The sequence below is a fragment of the Actinia tenebrosa genome, unplaced genomic scaffold (genome assembly GCF_029948245.1).
Source record: "Actinia tenebrosa isolate PJP-AT-01 unplaced genomic scaffold, QUT_ActTen_1.0 PGA_scaffold8__29_contigs__length_14323225, whole genome shotgun sequence".
Classification (NCBI taxonomy): Eukaryota; Metazoa; Cnidaria; class Anthozoa; order Actiniaria; family Actiniidae; genus Actinia; species Actinia tenebrosa.
The window spans coordinates 6515763-6532118 of NW_028292585.1; the positions used below are offsets into that span (position 1 = coordinate 6515763).

The following is a 16356-nucleotide window of genomic DNA, read 5'->3' on the forward strand; positions in this document are numbered from 1 at the left end:
AAATATAAGTATAAATGCAAATGTATTTTATTATAAATCAGTTTTCCATAAAATCGCTTGGTTTTGTATAACATGCAACGAACTTTATCAGAACACGGCTATTATAATTTGCGCACTAATAGAAATCGTGTAAAAAATCCTTCCATCATCAGTATTCACAATTGGCTTCGTCAAATAATTAAGAAGGTAAATATTCCCCGATATTCACTGAACCTAAGGCGAATAATTGTTTTAGTATTTTTAACACAAGTGAATTTGATAATTAACGGAGACACTTTTTTTTTTGTCTTTTCAAAATTTTTTAATCTCTGCAAGCGGCACAAATCCACAAACGAGCCTGCGCGTGCGCGCCTTATATTTAGCTGTAGGTCAATATAGTAGCATAAGATGTAAATTGTGACCAATAAGCGCGCCGGATTTATTATATTCACTTGTGTAAAAATATTAGCATAAAATAATTCAGTTAAATACCTGCGCAGCGCGCTACGGTTAAAATTTTAATTCACGAGGCTTTTATTTTCGAGGATTTTTTACGGTGATAACAAAATTGTCTCTGAGAGGCTTGCTAGCGTAAAGACGGTTATCATATATCGTAGTTACATAGAGCATTAGCAATAGTATTACTAATAGCATTTTCCACGACTCCACCGCAGTCTCCATTCTTCAACCTCTTAGCGTAATGCGTTTGATCATGCGTGGCTCCAATACGACTGTTAGATATCTGAAACGCGTCTATAATCTGGATCCCATGTGCGCGCATGAAAGAATCGCTGAGTCTATTCCACTGCGCTACCCTCGATGGTGAAGGATTCTCTATCCATTCCACTACAGCTTTGTCGTCTCGCCATGGAAGACTAACAGTATTTACCCACAAGAATTTCTTTCGTCCGCCCGTGGCGTTCATTTTTTGTATCGCCTCAACGTAGGCGCGCAGTTTCTCTTCCATAAACTCCTCTTGAGTACTCTCCCGAAGAATCCAATGCCCGAAGTTCAAAATAAAGAGGTTAACATCAAAGACGGAGGAAGGAAGCTCCTTAGAGAACATAGACCGCCGTGTTTTGGGATGTACATAGACTTCGTTAGGGAAAGAAATTTCTGGAAAAGTCATGGGCCATCTGGTGCCACGTGCGTCGAATATCCATTCCATACGGGGTATTTTGTCGAATACCATCTTGATGTAGGTCTTGATACACCCCCGGCATCCACCGTAGAGTCTGGTGACCCAGTGGTAAGTGCGATAACGCATATGGGAGTCTCCTGTGTAAATAATACAAGTATAGTAAGTGTGGAAATGATCGAGCAATATCAAGGAAGAACCCATGAAGCCTAGCGTCTAATTTTTTTCTCCCTCCACAGAAATCAACTTCTAAATTCTAATTCGATCTATCGGCTGCCTTATCAATTGGGTTTCAAAACCTGTTAGGCATTACGCCGTCCACCCAGGAGTGGTAAATACATTAGTGAAAGCTACCCCTTTAATTCTACTTGAATTTGAATTTGGCTCTTAATTTACCTATTACACATGTTCTTATATGATTTCCGAGCTCATCCCACACGGGTTACCGCCTCATCTCTCTTGAATTTGAAAGTGTAGGAGTTTGGAGTGTTGAGGAAAGCACCCGCAGAGAAATTGAAGAAACATTGAAGTACAGTAGTGAACAAACTGTTAACACACGATTCCTTAGTATGGAAGAGTAAACCGGGCAATAGTGCATGCAGGCTATCTCACTTATCATATCCTATCATATACTAACCTGTGAAGGCAATGCTACTCCATCCATTCTGAGCAAAGCACTTTTTAATCTCATCGTTGCTGTATTGATGCAGTTGACAAGAATACGGTACCCAATGAAAACCATGAATCTGATCAAAGTCATACACACTATTCAACTGCCATGATCCACAATCCTCTATACCCGCAAGCTTGCCGCACTCTACCCATCTACCGGGGGCTGTCCCGCTCTCTTCTTGCGTACAGTAACGCGTGTATCCCGCGGGACTCGGACCCGCCGAGACCCTCATTTCAAAAGGACTATTAAAAACGTGTTGTAATATGGCGTTACTATGGAAACGGTATTCTAGGTGGGCGTTGTCTGTGAATGTCAATATCACCATGACAACGTAGTCACCCTCGAACGAAACCCTTAATTTAGCTTGGTATGTGTCGTTGCCAAGGTGAACGGCTTGTCCTATTACCATCTCTTGTGATCCAAACGCTTGTACTCGAAATGTTGATGCTCCTACAGTGATATTGCGCTGCTGATTGTAGCTCTTGCATAGCCCCCCCGGTGAAGGGATGATGAGTATTACAATCTCTTGCCATGCGATGGGATTCACCGGGGGGGTTACGGTATAAAAGCATCCTAATTCAGCAGTGTCCACTACAGGTTTAGTAACGTTGGCCTTGTGGTTGTGGAGATATTCTTTGAATATAAAATACAGCAAGACTGATAGAACGAGGAGGAAGACTACACGAACAGGGCGGTAACATGCGATATGGTGATCACGTGATGTACCACTTATCCTCATCACATGACCACGCTAGCCAATAGGAAAACACCTGAAACAAAGACAGAGAACAATCGTTCGTTTCTAATCTTATCGAAAATATTTTAGAGCGCTTAGCGGTTATGGCTTTGATTTGCGGTGACTGAAACAAGCCTTGTGAGCTTGGAATGCGGTATGTCTTGCGCGATGATTGAAAACAGGAAAAGCCTGATAAAAGAAGAGGAAAATGTAGAGCTATAGATAATGCGATATTTATAGAATAGGAATAAAAACAAAGCGAAGAAAAGAAGAATACTGAGAAAAGATGGAAGTAATAACGGACGTCCATTACCATAGGAATCCTATGTGTTTGTATAGAACATCTGGTTTACAGGATACAAAGAAAGAAGAACCAGCTTGCACCGCGTGTAACATGTTATGGAAACTTCATTGATTCTTGTTCAATCGTTTTGTCATCTCAACAATGTCGGTGTATTTCAACAACTTTCTATTTTCAAAACAAACGTCAGTCGTTCGTCAGTCTCATCTACTTAGACCAGAAAAGAGTTATTTTTGTCTTAACCGCAGTGGGTTTTCATTTACAAAACACACCAGGTTTTTCGCCAGACTCTCGGACAAAGAGACGTCAGAGTTTGGTTTTCTTTCATCGCTCATTTTCGGAAATTTCACAGCCCATGTTCATTGTCATAAAAGCAATATCTATAGTCAGTATTTTAAAACGTTCTTGGCAATTCCCGATTATTTAATCCATTTATACTCTTTTTTTTTTCACCTTAGGTATTTCAATATTGTTTATTTACCTACCCCGTAAATCTAGATAGCCTTTTCTTCATAAGCCAGAGACTTCGAATTCTAGCATTGGTCAATGATAAAGTGAATCCAATCTTCACACCAATTAATCATATTCCAAACACAATTATATCTGACACCTTTTTCACCGCTTGTCGAAGTTTAGTCTGTGTAGCATTAACTTGAATCATAAACCTTCAACATGACGTGAATTTGTGTCTATCAGCAAAGCGTGAAGAATTTTTTTGATTTCCATTCGAACACGCCGCGCTGTTGGTGCAAATCACTGAGCTCCACCGGTACCTGCCTGACAGATTGTTGAGTGATCATTCACTGAAAGAAAAGCAACATGGATTCGAGAGATACGCAATAAACAGGTACCAGGAATACTAATACCTTTCAAAATAGAAAAAACCGGTTTCTCCAGTTTTAAAATCTGGCATACTTTTTTTTACCTTTTTTCTTAATTCTTCAAGTTCTTTTTGAAGATCGTCAAGTTTGTTTTTCTTGATGGATTTACAGTGTACTTCTATGACTTTTGGAACTAGTTTATAAGCTCTCCTCTTCTAGTTATTCTTGCCAATCTTTTGTTCTTAAACACCAGTTTAAACCGGTTTATTCAAAATTTGCAGGGACTTCAGCTTCCAAGTTGTTCTCGCAAGACCGGACTTTCAGTCACAATACCCTCTCTGGAGGTTGGGAAAGGGGATCCTTGTTTCCTCACCCCCCTCCCCGTTATTAGAAGCTATGTTTCTGTGGATAAGTTTCAGACTCAGCTGCTATCGTAGCAGTTACAAAAACAAATGTCCTGCCAGGAGAGCTTTACCGTTGTGATGGGCGTGGTTGATCCCCGGTAGGGGAACAAAGGTGCATACGTTGAAATGGGGAGGGGGGTTAATGGATTGGATGGTTAGGCAACCCCCTCATTGTAGCTTTAAAAACCAAAACTAAAAAGCTACAGCTACAGCATAAGTGGTTGTAGTGTATAAGTCCCTGCAGAGGAAGAGACAGGAAAAAAAAAGGAAAATAACGAACAACCAAACTAGATATAAAATGTTTATTGGGAAGAAGAGATTTCCCCATCAGTCAGTCCAGAGACAACCTTCACACATACACCAGTACTAATTACTCTCAAACTAGAACAAAATAATAACTGCGTTTTTATCTTTTATTAAATTACAAACTATTCTTCCATTTTACCATTACTTTTCCTTGTATTGTCACACTTCTAGGCTCTAGACACTTATGAGTTATGGTTACGAGGGTCAAGTAACGAAAGATTTATTAAGTTGTGATACAAAATAATGCGATGTTTTTGTAACGAATACTGCAAGATTTCTTACCAGGTTTTTCAATCCTTTCGTGACCAAATTGAACAACCTACGACTTAGTGAATGTTACACAATTCTAGATCTGAGTGTAGTTTTCTAATGACAAGAAGATTATTTCTGCAACAGGATTCAGATGAGAAATGTGGACCGTAATACAGATTAACAAGGAGTTCAAATAATATATATGTTGTAGTTTGTTATAAGACTACAATAGAGTTTGGCAAGTTCAAAAGTGTACAACTAAAGATCCAATTTGTCTAAAACGTGATAATGATGTTTTCATATTTCGCAAAAATATTTTAAAATCTCTGTGAAGGGGAATCCGTTTCTACGAAAGACAAAAATAAGTTTTTTTAAAAGGTTTGATTATTTTTATAGTTCATCTCTTGATTTGCATGTGACGTCATGGTAGCCATGTTTGATGACGTCATCCAACATAGCTGCCAAACGTTTATCATTGATTTATCAAGGAATACTGTAAACCAAGGATTAAGTAGTCTGCCAAATAAATCTTTTGCGTACTCCTATGCACTTTTTATTATCATTACCAAACTATCAGAATTAGATATAAAAAATTTATGAATATCTAGATTCCTAGCAACGTCACCTGTCTGAGATTTTTAGGTAATTAAGGGGGCTAGTTAAGGCAGACGGGAAAGGGTCGTAATTTGGTATCATTAAAGGTCACTCTCTCCATAAAGTGCCGTGGAGAAGGACATGTAATCTAAAGCTCCTGGGACAGCATCCTTGCCCTCATAGGGTGCCATGCGAGCAATACAGTACTCAGCCTGGTCGGGTGGTAACTCGCGTTGAAGTTCCTCAGCAGTGATGTAAGCCTGTGAAAATTTAAGTTGAAGGGTTAGATGAACTGTATACTAACAGAGCATCAACAGCAAGTGCTAGAAAGACATCAGAAATGACAATAGGAGGAGTATGGAAAACAACAATTACAACTACATCAACGAAACCAGATAGTTTCCTTATTGAAAGCACAGCACCTATCTGTTCTATGCAGCTTCAAACAAAATGAATAACAACACAACACAACACAATCAAACAAAAGAGTTGTACCTTGTCTCCAGCGAGAATCCTGAAAGATTCCATGACTTGTTCTGCGGTATCAGAGTCGGCAGTTTCTCTCGTCATAAAGTCTACAAACGCCTGGAAGGTTACCTTCTTTGTATTATTAGGATCTACAATGGTCATCAGACGCTCAAACTCTTTGTCGCCCTAAAATAACATTCAATACTTTTTAATACTGGGTTGCCTGTGGCATGGTATAATCAGTAATGCTTAAAATACAATTGTGTTGAAAGACTGTAAAAAAAATTCTTGTACGAGTGCAACTGGCCAAAGGTGGTCTGTCAGCCTTGCCAGTACGGCATGAACCTAGAGCTAATTTAGTAGGTCATACCATTTAAACAAGCATTCTGATTGGATGAGCAGTAACCTAATGCTCTGTAAAATGGCTGAACAGGTGACATACCTTTTCGCCCTCCTTTACGTTGTATCCTAAACTAACAAGACACTGTTTGAATTCGTGTTTTTCCAGTTTGCCATTTTCATCCTTGTCGAAGAAGTTGAAGGATGCACGGAATTCTTTCATTTGTTCTTCTGTGATTCCCTTTGAGTCTCGCGTCAAAATCTGTGGCACAACAACAACACGAGGAAATCATTAATGAGTAGGACAAAGGCAATTGAATCAATGAATGAATGATGATGATGATGACAACTATAACAATGGTAATAATGATGGTGATGATACTGGTGGTCACTTATGTCACTGATGATGGTTCTGGTGATCATGACATATATGATGATGACATGGATGTTGGTGGTGTTGGTAGTGATGATGAAGGTAATGGTGACAATGATGGTGCTGGTGATGATTACATATGATGATGACAATGATGTTGGTGTTGGTGATGATGGTGGTGATGATGAAGGTAATGGTGATGATGAAGGTAATGGTGATGATGAAGGTAATGGTGATGATGGTGACAATGATGGTGCTGGTGATGACAACATATATGATGATGACATGGATGCTGGTGACAATGATGGTGTTGATGATAATGGTTGTGGTAATGATGAGGAAGATGAAAGTAGCAAAGGCTTTGGTGATACTGACGATGACAAGAAGATGATGATGATATTATGGTATGATGATGGTATCTCTACACTATCTGTTACCCTTCCTACCTGGTTCTCTACTTCATTTATGTTTCTTGCCGTGGCTGTAAGAAGTTGTTCCCAGCCAATACGGAGAGCCTAAAACACAATACGTACAAACACCCAATAAGATAAAACACTTTCCAATCCTGTCAGTGTGGCTTTTATAAACTAACATGAGATATTTATGTACCTCCATGGTGTACTTGGTATGGGTGTTTTCAAAGATAAGAGCTTGTTGTACTTGCTAACAAACAAGGGAAAAAAACACATGTTAGTAAGATTTATTAACCACAAGAATGATATCACATAAAAAGGAATTGTGCTTTTCCAAACAAATATGGAAATTTTTCTCCTCCTTCTACTAGAGATAACTCACCTGGTTGATTGCTTCAAGTTCATCCATGTTGGGCTTGTAGTTGGCGATAAGAGTTTCTAGCTCTTGAAGGAGGCCGAGATTTTTCTACAGATAGAAAACTAAATGATTAGAAAAAAATAGTTGTGACACTTATGAATCTACTGTCGCTTCTCTTCAACTCTACTTCAGGAAGTTGAAACCACTTAGATATTTTAAACGTTGAGTTACTCGTGCCTTGCCGTGTCTTCTGTCCAGTTATGGCCAGTTTTAGGGATCGATAAATTAAAGTTTCATTTGTTTTTTGATTTAGTTGAGCATCACCAGAAGGATAAATGTTATTTTACCTCTAGGGTGCCTGTCATGTGGAAGCCAATTGAACGGAGGTTTTCTCCCTGTTGCTGAATCCAAGGTCCAACCACATTGGCTTTTTTGGCAAAGTCAATACGAAGGGTTTCATTTCCTTGACTTGGTTAAGGAAATATGAATCGTTATTATCAGAAGACCATGAACACCAACACCACCATTATCAGCTAACCCCTTTCCCCTGCCATCACAGACATCACCATCACCATCGCCACTATTACTACCCCATCATCAACCTATTGCCCCATCCCTACTATCCCCACCAACAATAATACCATCACCATCATCACCAATACCATCACCAATACCATCACCAATACCATCATTGCCATCATCATTACCATCATCATTACCATCGCCATCATCCACCACTACCACCACCCACACTATCACCATACTCCTTATAGTCATTATGAACAATAAAGTCAACAGGAGTGGTAGAAAACAACAGACACTTAGTTTGTTAAGGATACGCTCCTGTTTTGATCTCTCTTCTCTCAAAGAAGCATCACGCTGGGGTACAAGATTTAGTACTTCATTCCATGCTGTTTTAATATCCTGAAACACAATAAATAAATAACTATACCATAGCCGTTCTAGTAATCACAACAAAATTAAATACATTGTATGCAAAATTCAATCAATCCTTGCTTACTACTTTCCCTCCTTCCTTTCTTTTTTTTATCTTTCTTCCTCCCTCCTTCCTTTCTTTTTTTTATCTTTCTTCCTCCCTCCCCCCTTCCTTCCTCCACACCTCCCTCCCTCCTTACACCTTGGTAAACCCATTCTCTAGCCTTACCTCGCCTGTCAGAGAAGTGTAAGGATTATCCTGTGAGCTGAGCTGTTTGATTTGTTCAGCTATTTCTATGATTGCCTGATACTCATTCTCAGCTGCAGGCATATTGGCCTTGAAAGCTTCATGGGCATCAAGCAGTTCCTGTGAACATCAACAATGCAGCCATTTAAAAGTCCTCAATGTATGAGAGCCCCATTCTGAGAGCAAGTATATCTATGGAAGCAACAAAGAGCTTCATCCAGAATTATACCTGAATTTCTTCTACTGTGTGAACAATGAACATGTCCATGAGATCTTCTCTTGCACTCTCAAGCCAGTTGTTGAAAGGCTGTATAAAACAAACAAAAAACACATTAGATATAGTTTCACTAATAAAAACCTCTAACTAAAATATTTTACTTACAGCAGCTTTCTTTGCAAACTCCAGACGGAGATTGTCAAGTTGCTGAAGACATTGCTCCGTTTCCTAAAGTAAAGGATTCAAACTATTATTGATTCAACATAGAAAATGGGAAGTAACCTTTCATAATTTGTTCATTTATTTTATTTAAGGGTGGGGGGGGGGGGGGGGGAGGGGAAGGGGAGTGAGAAAATAGGGTGCAAGTATTGAAATTTTTACCACTTATTAGGTGACTCTAATAAATGGCAGAACGAGGGAGTGGGGTGAATGGGATTTTAATAATGGAGTGAACTTGGAAAAAAATTCCAATTCATATCGTTCATACCTCAAGCTTTTGAAGACGATGCATGGTCAGTTCACCAAGGTCTTTCCAGTTGTCACAGATTTTCTGGAGAAGAAGAAAAGAATGGGAGGGATGGGAAATAAGTAAGAGGAGAGAGAATAAATACCTAGATCCATTAACTATATCATATCTTAAAGAATAGAAATGGGAAAATAAAGTTATCTACCTGGCATCTGGAATTGACTTTGTCAATTTCACTGTACTCTAATGCACTAAAAAACGAGAAATATACAAATCAATGTAAATGTTTTATTATTGTTTTTCAAGTCTTTTTGGAAGCCTAGATAAAACTAGCAAATAAGATTAAATGCAGGGATAAAAATTATTACTTTGTGAAGCCTTCATGATATCTAGAGAATAGAGGAACCTCTCCTTATGGACACCTCTACATTACGAACAGATATTTAGGTCTGGGTAAAAGCACCATACATTTTTGTTTCATAGATAGAGTGCTTTTAGTCTCACTGTTGAATAGGTGACGTTGACTAAATTAGATAAGTTATTTACTATTTTAGGTGACGTCACTTAAATTTGAAACTACGAGTAAACAGCTACTGAGATCAGGGGGAGAAACGATGATACAAATGAATGTCTATTCACTCATTCTCTGGTAAAACAACCCCCCGGATTAGCATGACCGTTTTTTGGCACGCTTTTACTATTTTAGGCGACGTCAACTAAATAGTTATCTAAGTTAGATAAATTTATCTAACTATTCAACAGTGAGACTAAAAGCACTCTATGATCTCTATAATATTAAGGTCATCTCTATATCATGGATACTTTTTTCTGGCCCTTTGTTGTCCGTATTACATGTATCCTTATCCTTACAAATCCTTACTTGAGCTCTTGTGCAATGGCAACAATCTGGTCCACTCTGTCTTGGTGAGCAGCTAGATCACTTTCAAATGCTTCATGCTTCTTCATCAAAGCCTAAGGTTGATCATTGAAAATATTAATTATTTTGACACAACTGATGAGTTTTGCCTTACTTGTGGCTCCTGGCCTAAGTATATAATATGTACTTATTGAATGAGTGGGAGGGCCATATGGGGAAATATTTGGCTCAAGGTGATGCCGTATGGACTGAGCGCAGCGTGGTCTGTACAAATGACTGAGAGCCTAATATTTTCCCTTATGGCCCGACCTAACTCAGTCAAGCATTTTATCATATGACCCTCACGAAAAAAAAAATTATAAAAAAGAAAGCAAGAAATAGTAAATAAAAGCTAAAAAAGAGAAAGCGCACAGATTCGAGCAGGGCCAAACGGATTCGTATGGCCCTCCTCACTCAAAGCTATACAGCCCTGCTCACGCCATTTTCTTGAAGGTTTTTTTAAGAGCGCACGCCCAGGCAGATACGGGTCATATGATAAAAGCAATTATTGACTGTTGACAGATTGATCAAATTTTGGCCAGTTGTCAAAGTTTAGTTTATTCCTCACCAAAATGTCAGGCAGTGAAGCATCAGAAAAGTCATCTCTGGAAAGAGTTACATCTTTACCATCTGTCCAAGCCTCATGGATATCGCACTTATGCTTAAACTTTTGTGCCAAATGGTCTAATCGTTCCATTCTTCTCATCTCTGTTAGCAGCCAGTCTTCAAAGTCCTTCTCTGCAGCTTCCAGATTTCCCCAAGCATCATTGATGTCGTTGATCATTTTGCCTTCAGTGGGAAGGAATGCAGGTCTGTTGCTCAGTCTTAGTTTAGTTTGAAGAGTGTTGAAGTTGGTCTCCAGAGCTCCTTTATCTTCCACTTTGGGAGGTTTTTCTCCTCCTCTGTAGTTCCTTAGCTCCTCTAGCTTTTTCTGTCATTGGAATTAAAACAAGTTATAATGATCATTTATACTTATTTTCTATCGTAGAGTGCCTTCAAAAATACTTGTGTAGTTTAAGTGAAAGCGCAGTTACACATGGTGCTATTGAGCGCAATACTGTACAGTCTGTCTGTATACTAAGGTTTTTAAATACATCTATAAAGAGAAACAACCTATCAAAGATTTTGCCTTGGGGAAAGTATTTCTCATCCCTAATGACAGCAGTATTTGTCTTACCTGCATATCAGCCAGAGTACCATCACTGTCCCTGTTTTTGAATCGAGGAAGCGTCTTGTTGATCCAGTCCATAAGCTATAACAACAGTGTTCATTTAACAAGACATTAGCTAAACTGTCAGTTTAAATAATAAACTATTTTGTGGCTACTGCATCCTATTGCATGTTGCATGTGAAACGTGTTTCAAAAAAATCGCAAAATTTCACATGATGAGGTATTCCGTTTTTGCAGTTTTAAGTTTCAACTTTGTGAAAACTTTATTTCTTAGTTTCTTTCTTTTAGCTAATTCACGCCATGTGTGACCAGTATCTCATGCTTTAATTGCACTTTTGGTGGCTTTGTCTAAAGTTCCAACCTCATTCTCAGTGAAGTGGTTCGGAAATGAATTCTTTTGTAACACGTTTCACAAGCAATCATGACAGAGGCTTCAAAACCTAATTTTTCCACTGAATTTTTTTTGAATATCGGAGTAGTTGATTGGAGATTTGTCTTGAAGTCAGACTTGAAGTCTTACAGGTCAATTACAGGTCACAGTTTCGTGGGATCAATAATAAATTGTCCAAGGCATTATTCTTCAAATAGCCGCCACACAACAATTTTTATGTGCGTTGGGATCACAACACAAAAAAGTTGTTTATAATGTTATAATGCCAACTATACTACATTTATGAAGACTCAGCTTTGTCTAAAACTACATTTTCATGCTTGAACTTAGAACTTACTACAGTTACTAGATGTTCAACTGCAGTAACCACATGCAGTCTTTGGCTGCCAATTTTTTTAATTCCCTATAAGTGAGCATCAGAGAAATTTAAACTTGAGTGTTACTTACATCGCTTGCCAAGGTCTCATAATCTTCCATCATTTTCTCATTGTCACGGTTGATGGTCAAAACTTTACCAATCCTCTTGGCAGCTGTGTCAGCCTGTGTAAAGGAAAAAAGAGAACAAAGATTGTATCAAAGACCATGATTTCAAGAATGGTGGGTAACCATAGTAACCATAGGCTGCGTAGGAGACTAGGGTGATCACAGTATAAGGAAGAAATAACTAGCTTTACCTGTTGGGAACTGGTCAGCGCATGGTAGTATGAGGAGACGTACGTCATCACAGCACGTTCATCCGGTCTTTCATTATCTATCATGTCTGGAAAAGAAAACCAATTACATGTGAGCAGAGTTCGTTTAACGTCTCTCCCTTGATTCTGTTTTTCTCTGTCCATGAATGCTATTAAACATTGAAACTGGTTTTTGACAACATACTATACCTTCAGGATCCAACATTTTTGGAATATCAAGATGAGTTTCTGCAACATCGAAAGCTGTGTTCAAATTTGTCATCGGATCATCCTAAAATTGAAACAAAATTGTTTGTTTATCGTTCTTTTAATTTACTAAATAGTGCATTATTTCCTTGGGGAAAATAGGATAAACTGTTTCCGAGCACTCTAAAGTAAATAGAACAATTTCAGCCCCTGGGCTCCCACCCCTCAGTTTCTCACTTGTCTCTCATTCAATAATATTTATTAATAATATTCATTATTTTTATTCTGCAAAGTAACATATTATGATTAAACATGCATAATAACAATGCCTGTATATTGGATCAATATCTAGTCATATACAGCCAAGTTTTTATCCATTCAATACCCCTTGTGTGTGTCTTCTGATCTGCTAATCTACAATTACTTGGTCTTGATTATACTTTTGATTAGGATTAGTAGATAGGATTAGGGAATGTTTTTATAGCTTTAAGTTCTTTAAATATCAAATCATATATATTGTCTGCAGTTAGAGTGAATAAATATATGATCATATATGTAAATGAATCGAAAAAGGAAAGCTCAAACAATCATAGCTATATTTAAAAAAATATACAGCTAAATTTATAGGCAAATTTTGCATATACAACAAGAAAATATAACATTTTAAATTACAAAAAAAGCTAAAACTTAAATATTCTAACACCTTCCAAATTTAACAATAAAACTGTTCTAGAACTATTAAATTCTGTTGACCCTATTGAATATTAAATATAAGTGAAGGGCTGTTTTAACAGAATAAAATGTATAACTGTAATTTAAGGCATTGTTTGTCAAAAATGTCTTTCTATACAGAGGACAGATTGAAATAACAAGTTAAAATATTTGATAAGGTCAGATAAATGACCTTTGAGAGGAATATTTAAGTGAATTGTGGTAATTCCCTTATAAACATAGAATTATAATTTTTTGTTTATGTTTAGTTTTAAAATCAGTAGTCATAATATTGAATATCTAAGTAATTTATCTAGTAATTTATCTAGAAAAATAAGGATTGAATAATTAAGATAAAGGCTGTGTTATTATCTGCATCGTTCTATTTAAATGGTGTCATAGAGTGCATTCCATATTACTGAGGTATAAACTTTGTAAGAAACTGCACGAATTAGTAAATTCAGTACACCTCAGTAGGCCATAGACCTACAAAACTTTTGTACATTTTGTTAGTTAACTTTTTAACAGATTTGTTGTTTATGGATTATTTGTAATGAAATGATTTAGTACAAGACGTTATGTAATTCAGGTCATAATTATTTCATACAACATAACAAGACAGATTCTAATCCATATAATAATAAAGTCACATTGGACAGTCAAATCCAAAGTTAATACCTTTTCATAAATTTTGAAAATTTAGAGGACAAAATAATAAAATTCGAAACTTGTGAGCAATAAAATCAGATCTTTATGCTTGTTTTTCTTGGATACAGAATGGGAATTTCTTTGGGAATTATACAAAGTGATCAGCATATCTTATAAAACAAAAACAAGATTATTCCCATCATTATTCCCATCAAGACAAGGGGAATAAAGAATAAATAAAATGTGTTTTAAGCATTAAAATTTATTATAATTATTTGCAAGTATGAGTAATTAACTATGACCAGATGCAAAAAAAAAAACGTTATGTATATATGTAATAAAAAAGAAAGATTTAACTCAGAGGAGGTCAAAAACACAATAAATAGAAATTAATACTTTGGACAAACTCCTGAGTAAACAATAATGAAGTAAAGTTAATAAACTTTGAGCACAAAAATATTCGTAATTATTAAAATGAATAAATATAAACTAGTCATTTCAAATGTTTCAGTTTCAAAGCTGTTTCATGGTTACGCATAAAAATCATATTTAAGTAACTTCATGCATTTTTAGGATGTTTTATATTGTTTGCTTTAATATGGAAGAATAGTCTTTTGAGTGTTATCGTGTTCAAGGTTTGTTGTCAAGAATCAAATTGAACTGACGTGTTTCCTATTGAATTACCTCATAATTTAGCATATCACGCAATGCAATCGTAATTTCACTACCTTTTTTGGTATTTTTAAAACAGATTAATTCCCAAGAAATACATCAAAACACTTAAATATCTACAATCAAATTACTCATCATCTAAGGATTTGGTTTATAATAATAATAATAATAATAACGAGAAAACGAATCAACGTTTTAAATTTAAAGAAATTGAGTTGACAATAAAATTTGAACAACGTAAATATGCTGTTATATATCAGCTGATGACATTATACTAGGTAGTAATCGTGACGAAAGATGTTGTTAGGAGAAAGAAGTATATAAACGTTGAACTTAAACATGATAATCAATTTGTCTGTTGTTCTAAACATATTTTATGCATGCCAGGTTCGCAGTAGGCGTAATAATCAAGTTTGATTCCAAAAATATGTTCGACATTTGTCAGCCTAGATTTAATCTGACATCTAAATATAGATCACAATCGAACAAGCATAGCTCCTCAGCTAAATTATGGAAGTGGGCATGAAATGAATATATCGAAAGGGTAAATAGAAATCTAATAGAAGCATGGTTTCGGTAATGTATGACACGCTAACAATGAAATTATGAGTGCATACCACACCCTGTCTATCAAATCACTTGTATTCCTACGGTCAAGACTGCTATCGTGTTACTTTGAATTTGCAGCAGGAAATATTAGTACAATCGATATTACTAACCTTCCTTAGCTTTTCATACTCGATCAAATCAGGCCTATGCCGGTGAATCAAGGCACAGAATGCAAGACCATCCTTGAAGCTGTAAAAATCAATCAATATTGACAACTTTAGATAGCAAAACAAAACGACTTGTTCAATTTGTACCAGTTCGAACGACACAAAACTAACCATGACCCTTTGAACATCGTTCGGGTCTCAACTTGTTCTCAAGGGTTTTTATATCCTGCTAGATTTTTACCTGGTATGGAAGTTCGTAACTTTGACATTCTTGTAAGGAGCTGTCTTTCTCTGGCACCAGAGTAGCAATCCATCTTTGGCAAATGAATCTAAAACATGAACAAAACGGAGCTCACGTTACAACTTTTGGCTTCCTTGGTTGTGGTGGATTTAGAAAGGGAAAGTAGCTACTGTACTTAAATTTTTTACAATAAAAGTCTAACATATTACCTTCGATTGCAATATCTTGAATAGCAAACCGCAGAATAATTGTCCAGATCATACCCAATGTCATCTTAAGATTGCCATCCACGATTTCTTTGAGAAAACAGAATTAATTCATCAGCCTATGAGCACACTATATCACTCACTCGAAACTTCACATGAAGAGTACTAGCACAACTCTTTACCTTCAGCACCAATAGAGACCAGTTTCACTCCCTTAGACGCTACAAAATCCAATGCCTTGTTAACATTTGCAATACGATGAAAACGTAGCTTTCCCCTTTCTGCAGTTAACTTATCCCCAGAAAGGCTTTCTAGAAGAAGTAATAGTAAAACCCCATCTCTGAAGTCTTCTTCCATCGTTTCGATAGCCTTTCCTGATTTCCTCAAGTGCGAGTTACACCAGGCCGTAAAAGTCTACAAACAAAGCTTAACGATTAGCTAATCAATGTTTTAAAAGAAATTTGAGTTATCTGTGATATTCAAAACACACTTAAGAATACCGGAGAAAAGTAGTTGCACATCTATTCGAAAACCAAGTTACACCCCCCAAGGAAAATAAGGACAAGCCTCAGCTCCTTGCACAAAATTTCTATCGAAATCTCTCACCTTTTTCTGTTGCTTTTCCCACGCGGGGTCAAGCAACCCTTTATCTTCCTCTCCATAAAAATAACCATAATATTCCTGCTCGTCTTCAGCCATTTGTAGGTCTAAAAGTATAAGATCACTAGAAGACTATAAGCTTTCAAGACAACAACGAACTTATCACCGATTTCGAACGATCCAGT

At 36.9% G+C, this 16356-nt stretch overlaps 2 protein-coding genes across 2 annotated transcripts; both read right to left on the reverse strand.

The window, feature by feature from the left end:
* Nucleotides 1–20: 20 nt before the first annotated feature.
* On the reverse strand, nucleotides 21–3666 carry LOC116297029 (uncharacterized). Its single transcript, XM_031705156.1, has 3 exons — nucleotides 3313–3666; nucleotides 1755–2560; nucleotides 21–1257 (listed from the first exon to the last, which is right to left on the reverse strand). The coding sequence occupies exons 2-3, from the start codon at nucleotides 2527–2529 to the stop codon at nucleotides 584–586; spliced, it is 1449 nt and encodes a 482-aa protein (XP_031561016.1). The 5' UTR covers nucleotides 2530–2560; nucleotides 3313–3666; the 3' UTR covers nucleotides 21–583.
* A 674-nt stretch (nucleotides 3667–4340) lies between these two features.
* On the reverse strand, nucleotides 4341–16319 carry LOC116297027 (alpha-actinin-1). The gene is made up of 24 exons (XM_031705154.2): nucleotides 16178–16319; nucleotides 15754–15985; nucleotides 15575–15661; nucleotides 15366–15453; nucleotides 15128–15206; nucleotides 12381–12462; nucleotides 12174–12259; nucleotides 11947–12039; nucleotides 11115–11189; nucleotides 10506–10868; nucleotides 9902–9993; nucleotides 9227–9272; nucleotides 9043–9105; nucleotides 8721–8783; nucleotides 8568–8645; nucleotides 8321–8458; nucleotides 7995–8079; nucleotides 7503–7618; nucleotides 7180–7263; nucleotides 6994–7047; nucleotides 6831–6899; nucleotides 6115–6273; nucleotides 5700–5858; nucleotides 4341–5464 (listed from the first exon to the last, which is right to left on the reverse strand). Exons 1-24 carry the CDS (start codon nucleotides 16268–16270, stop codon nucleotides 5306–5308), a joined length of 2643 nt encoding a protein of 880 aa, XP_031561014.1. The 5' UTR covers nucleotides 16271–16319; the 3' UTR covers nucleotides 4341–5305.
* Between the last annotated feature and the right edge of the window lie 37 nt (nucleotides 16320–16356).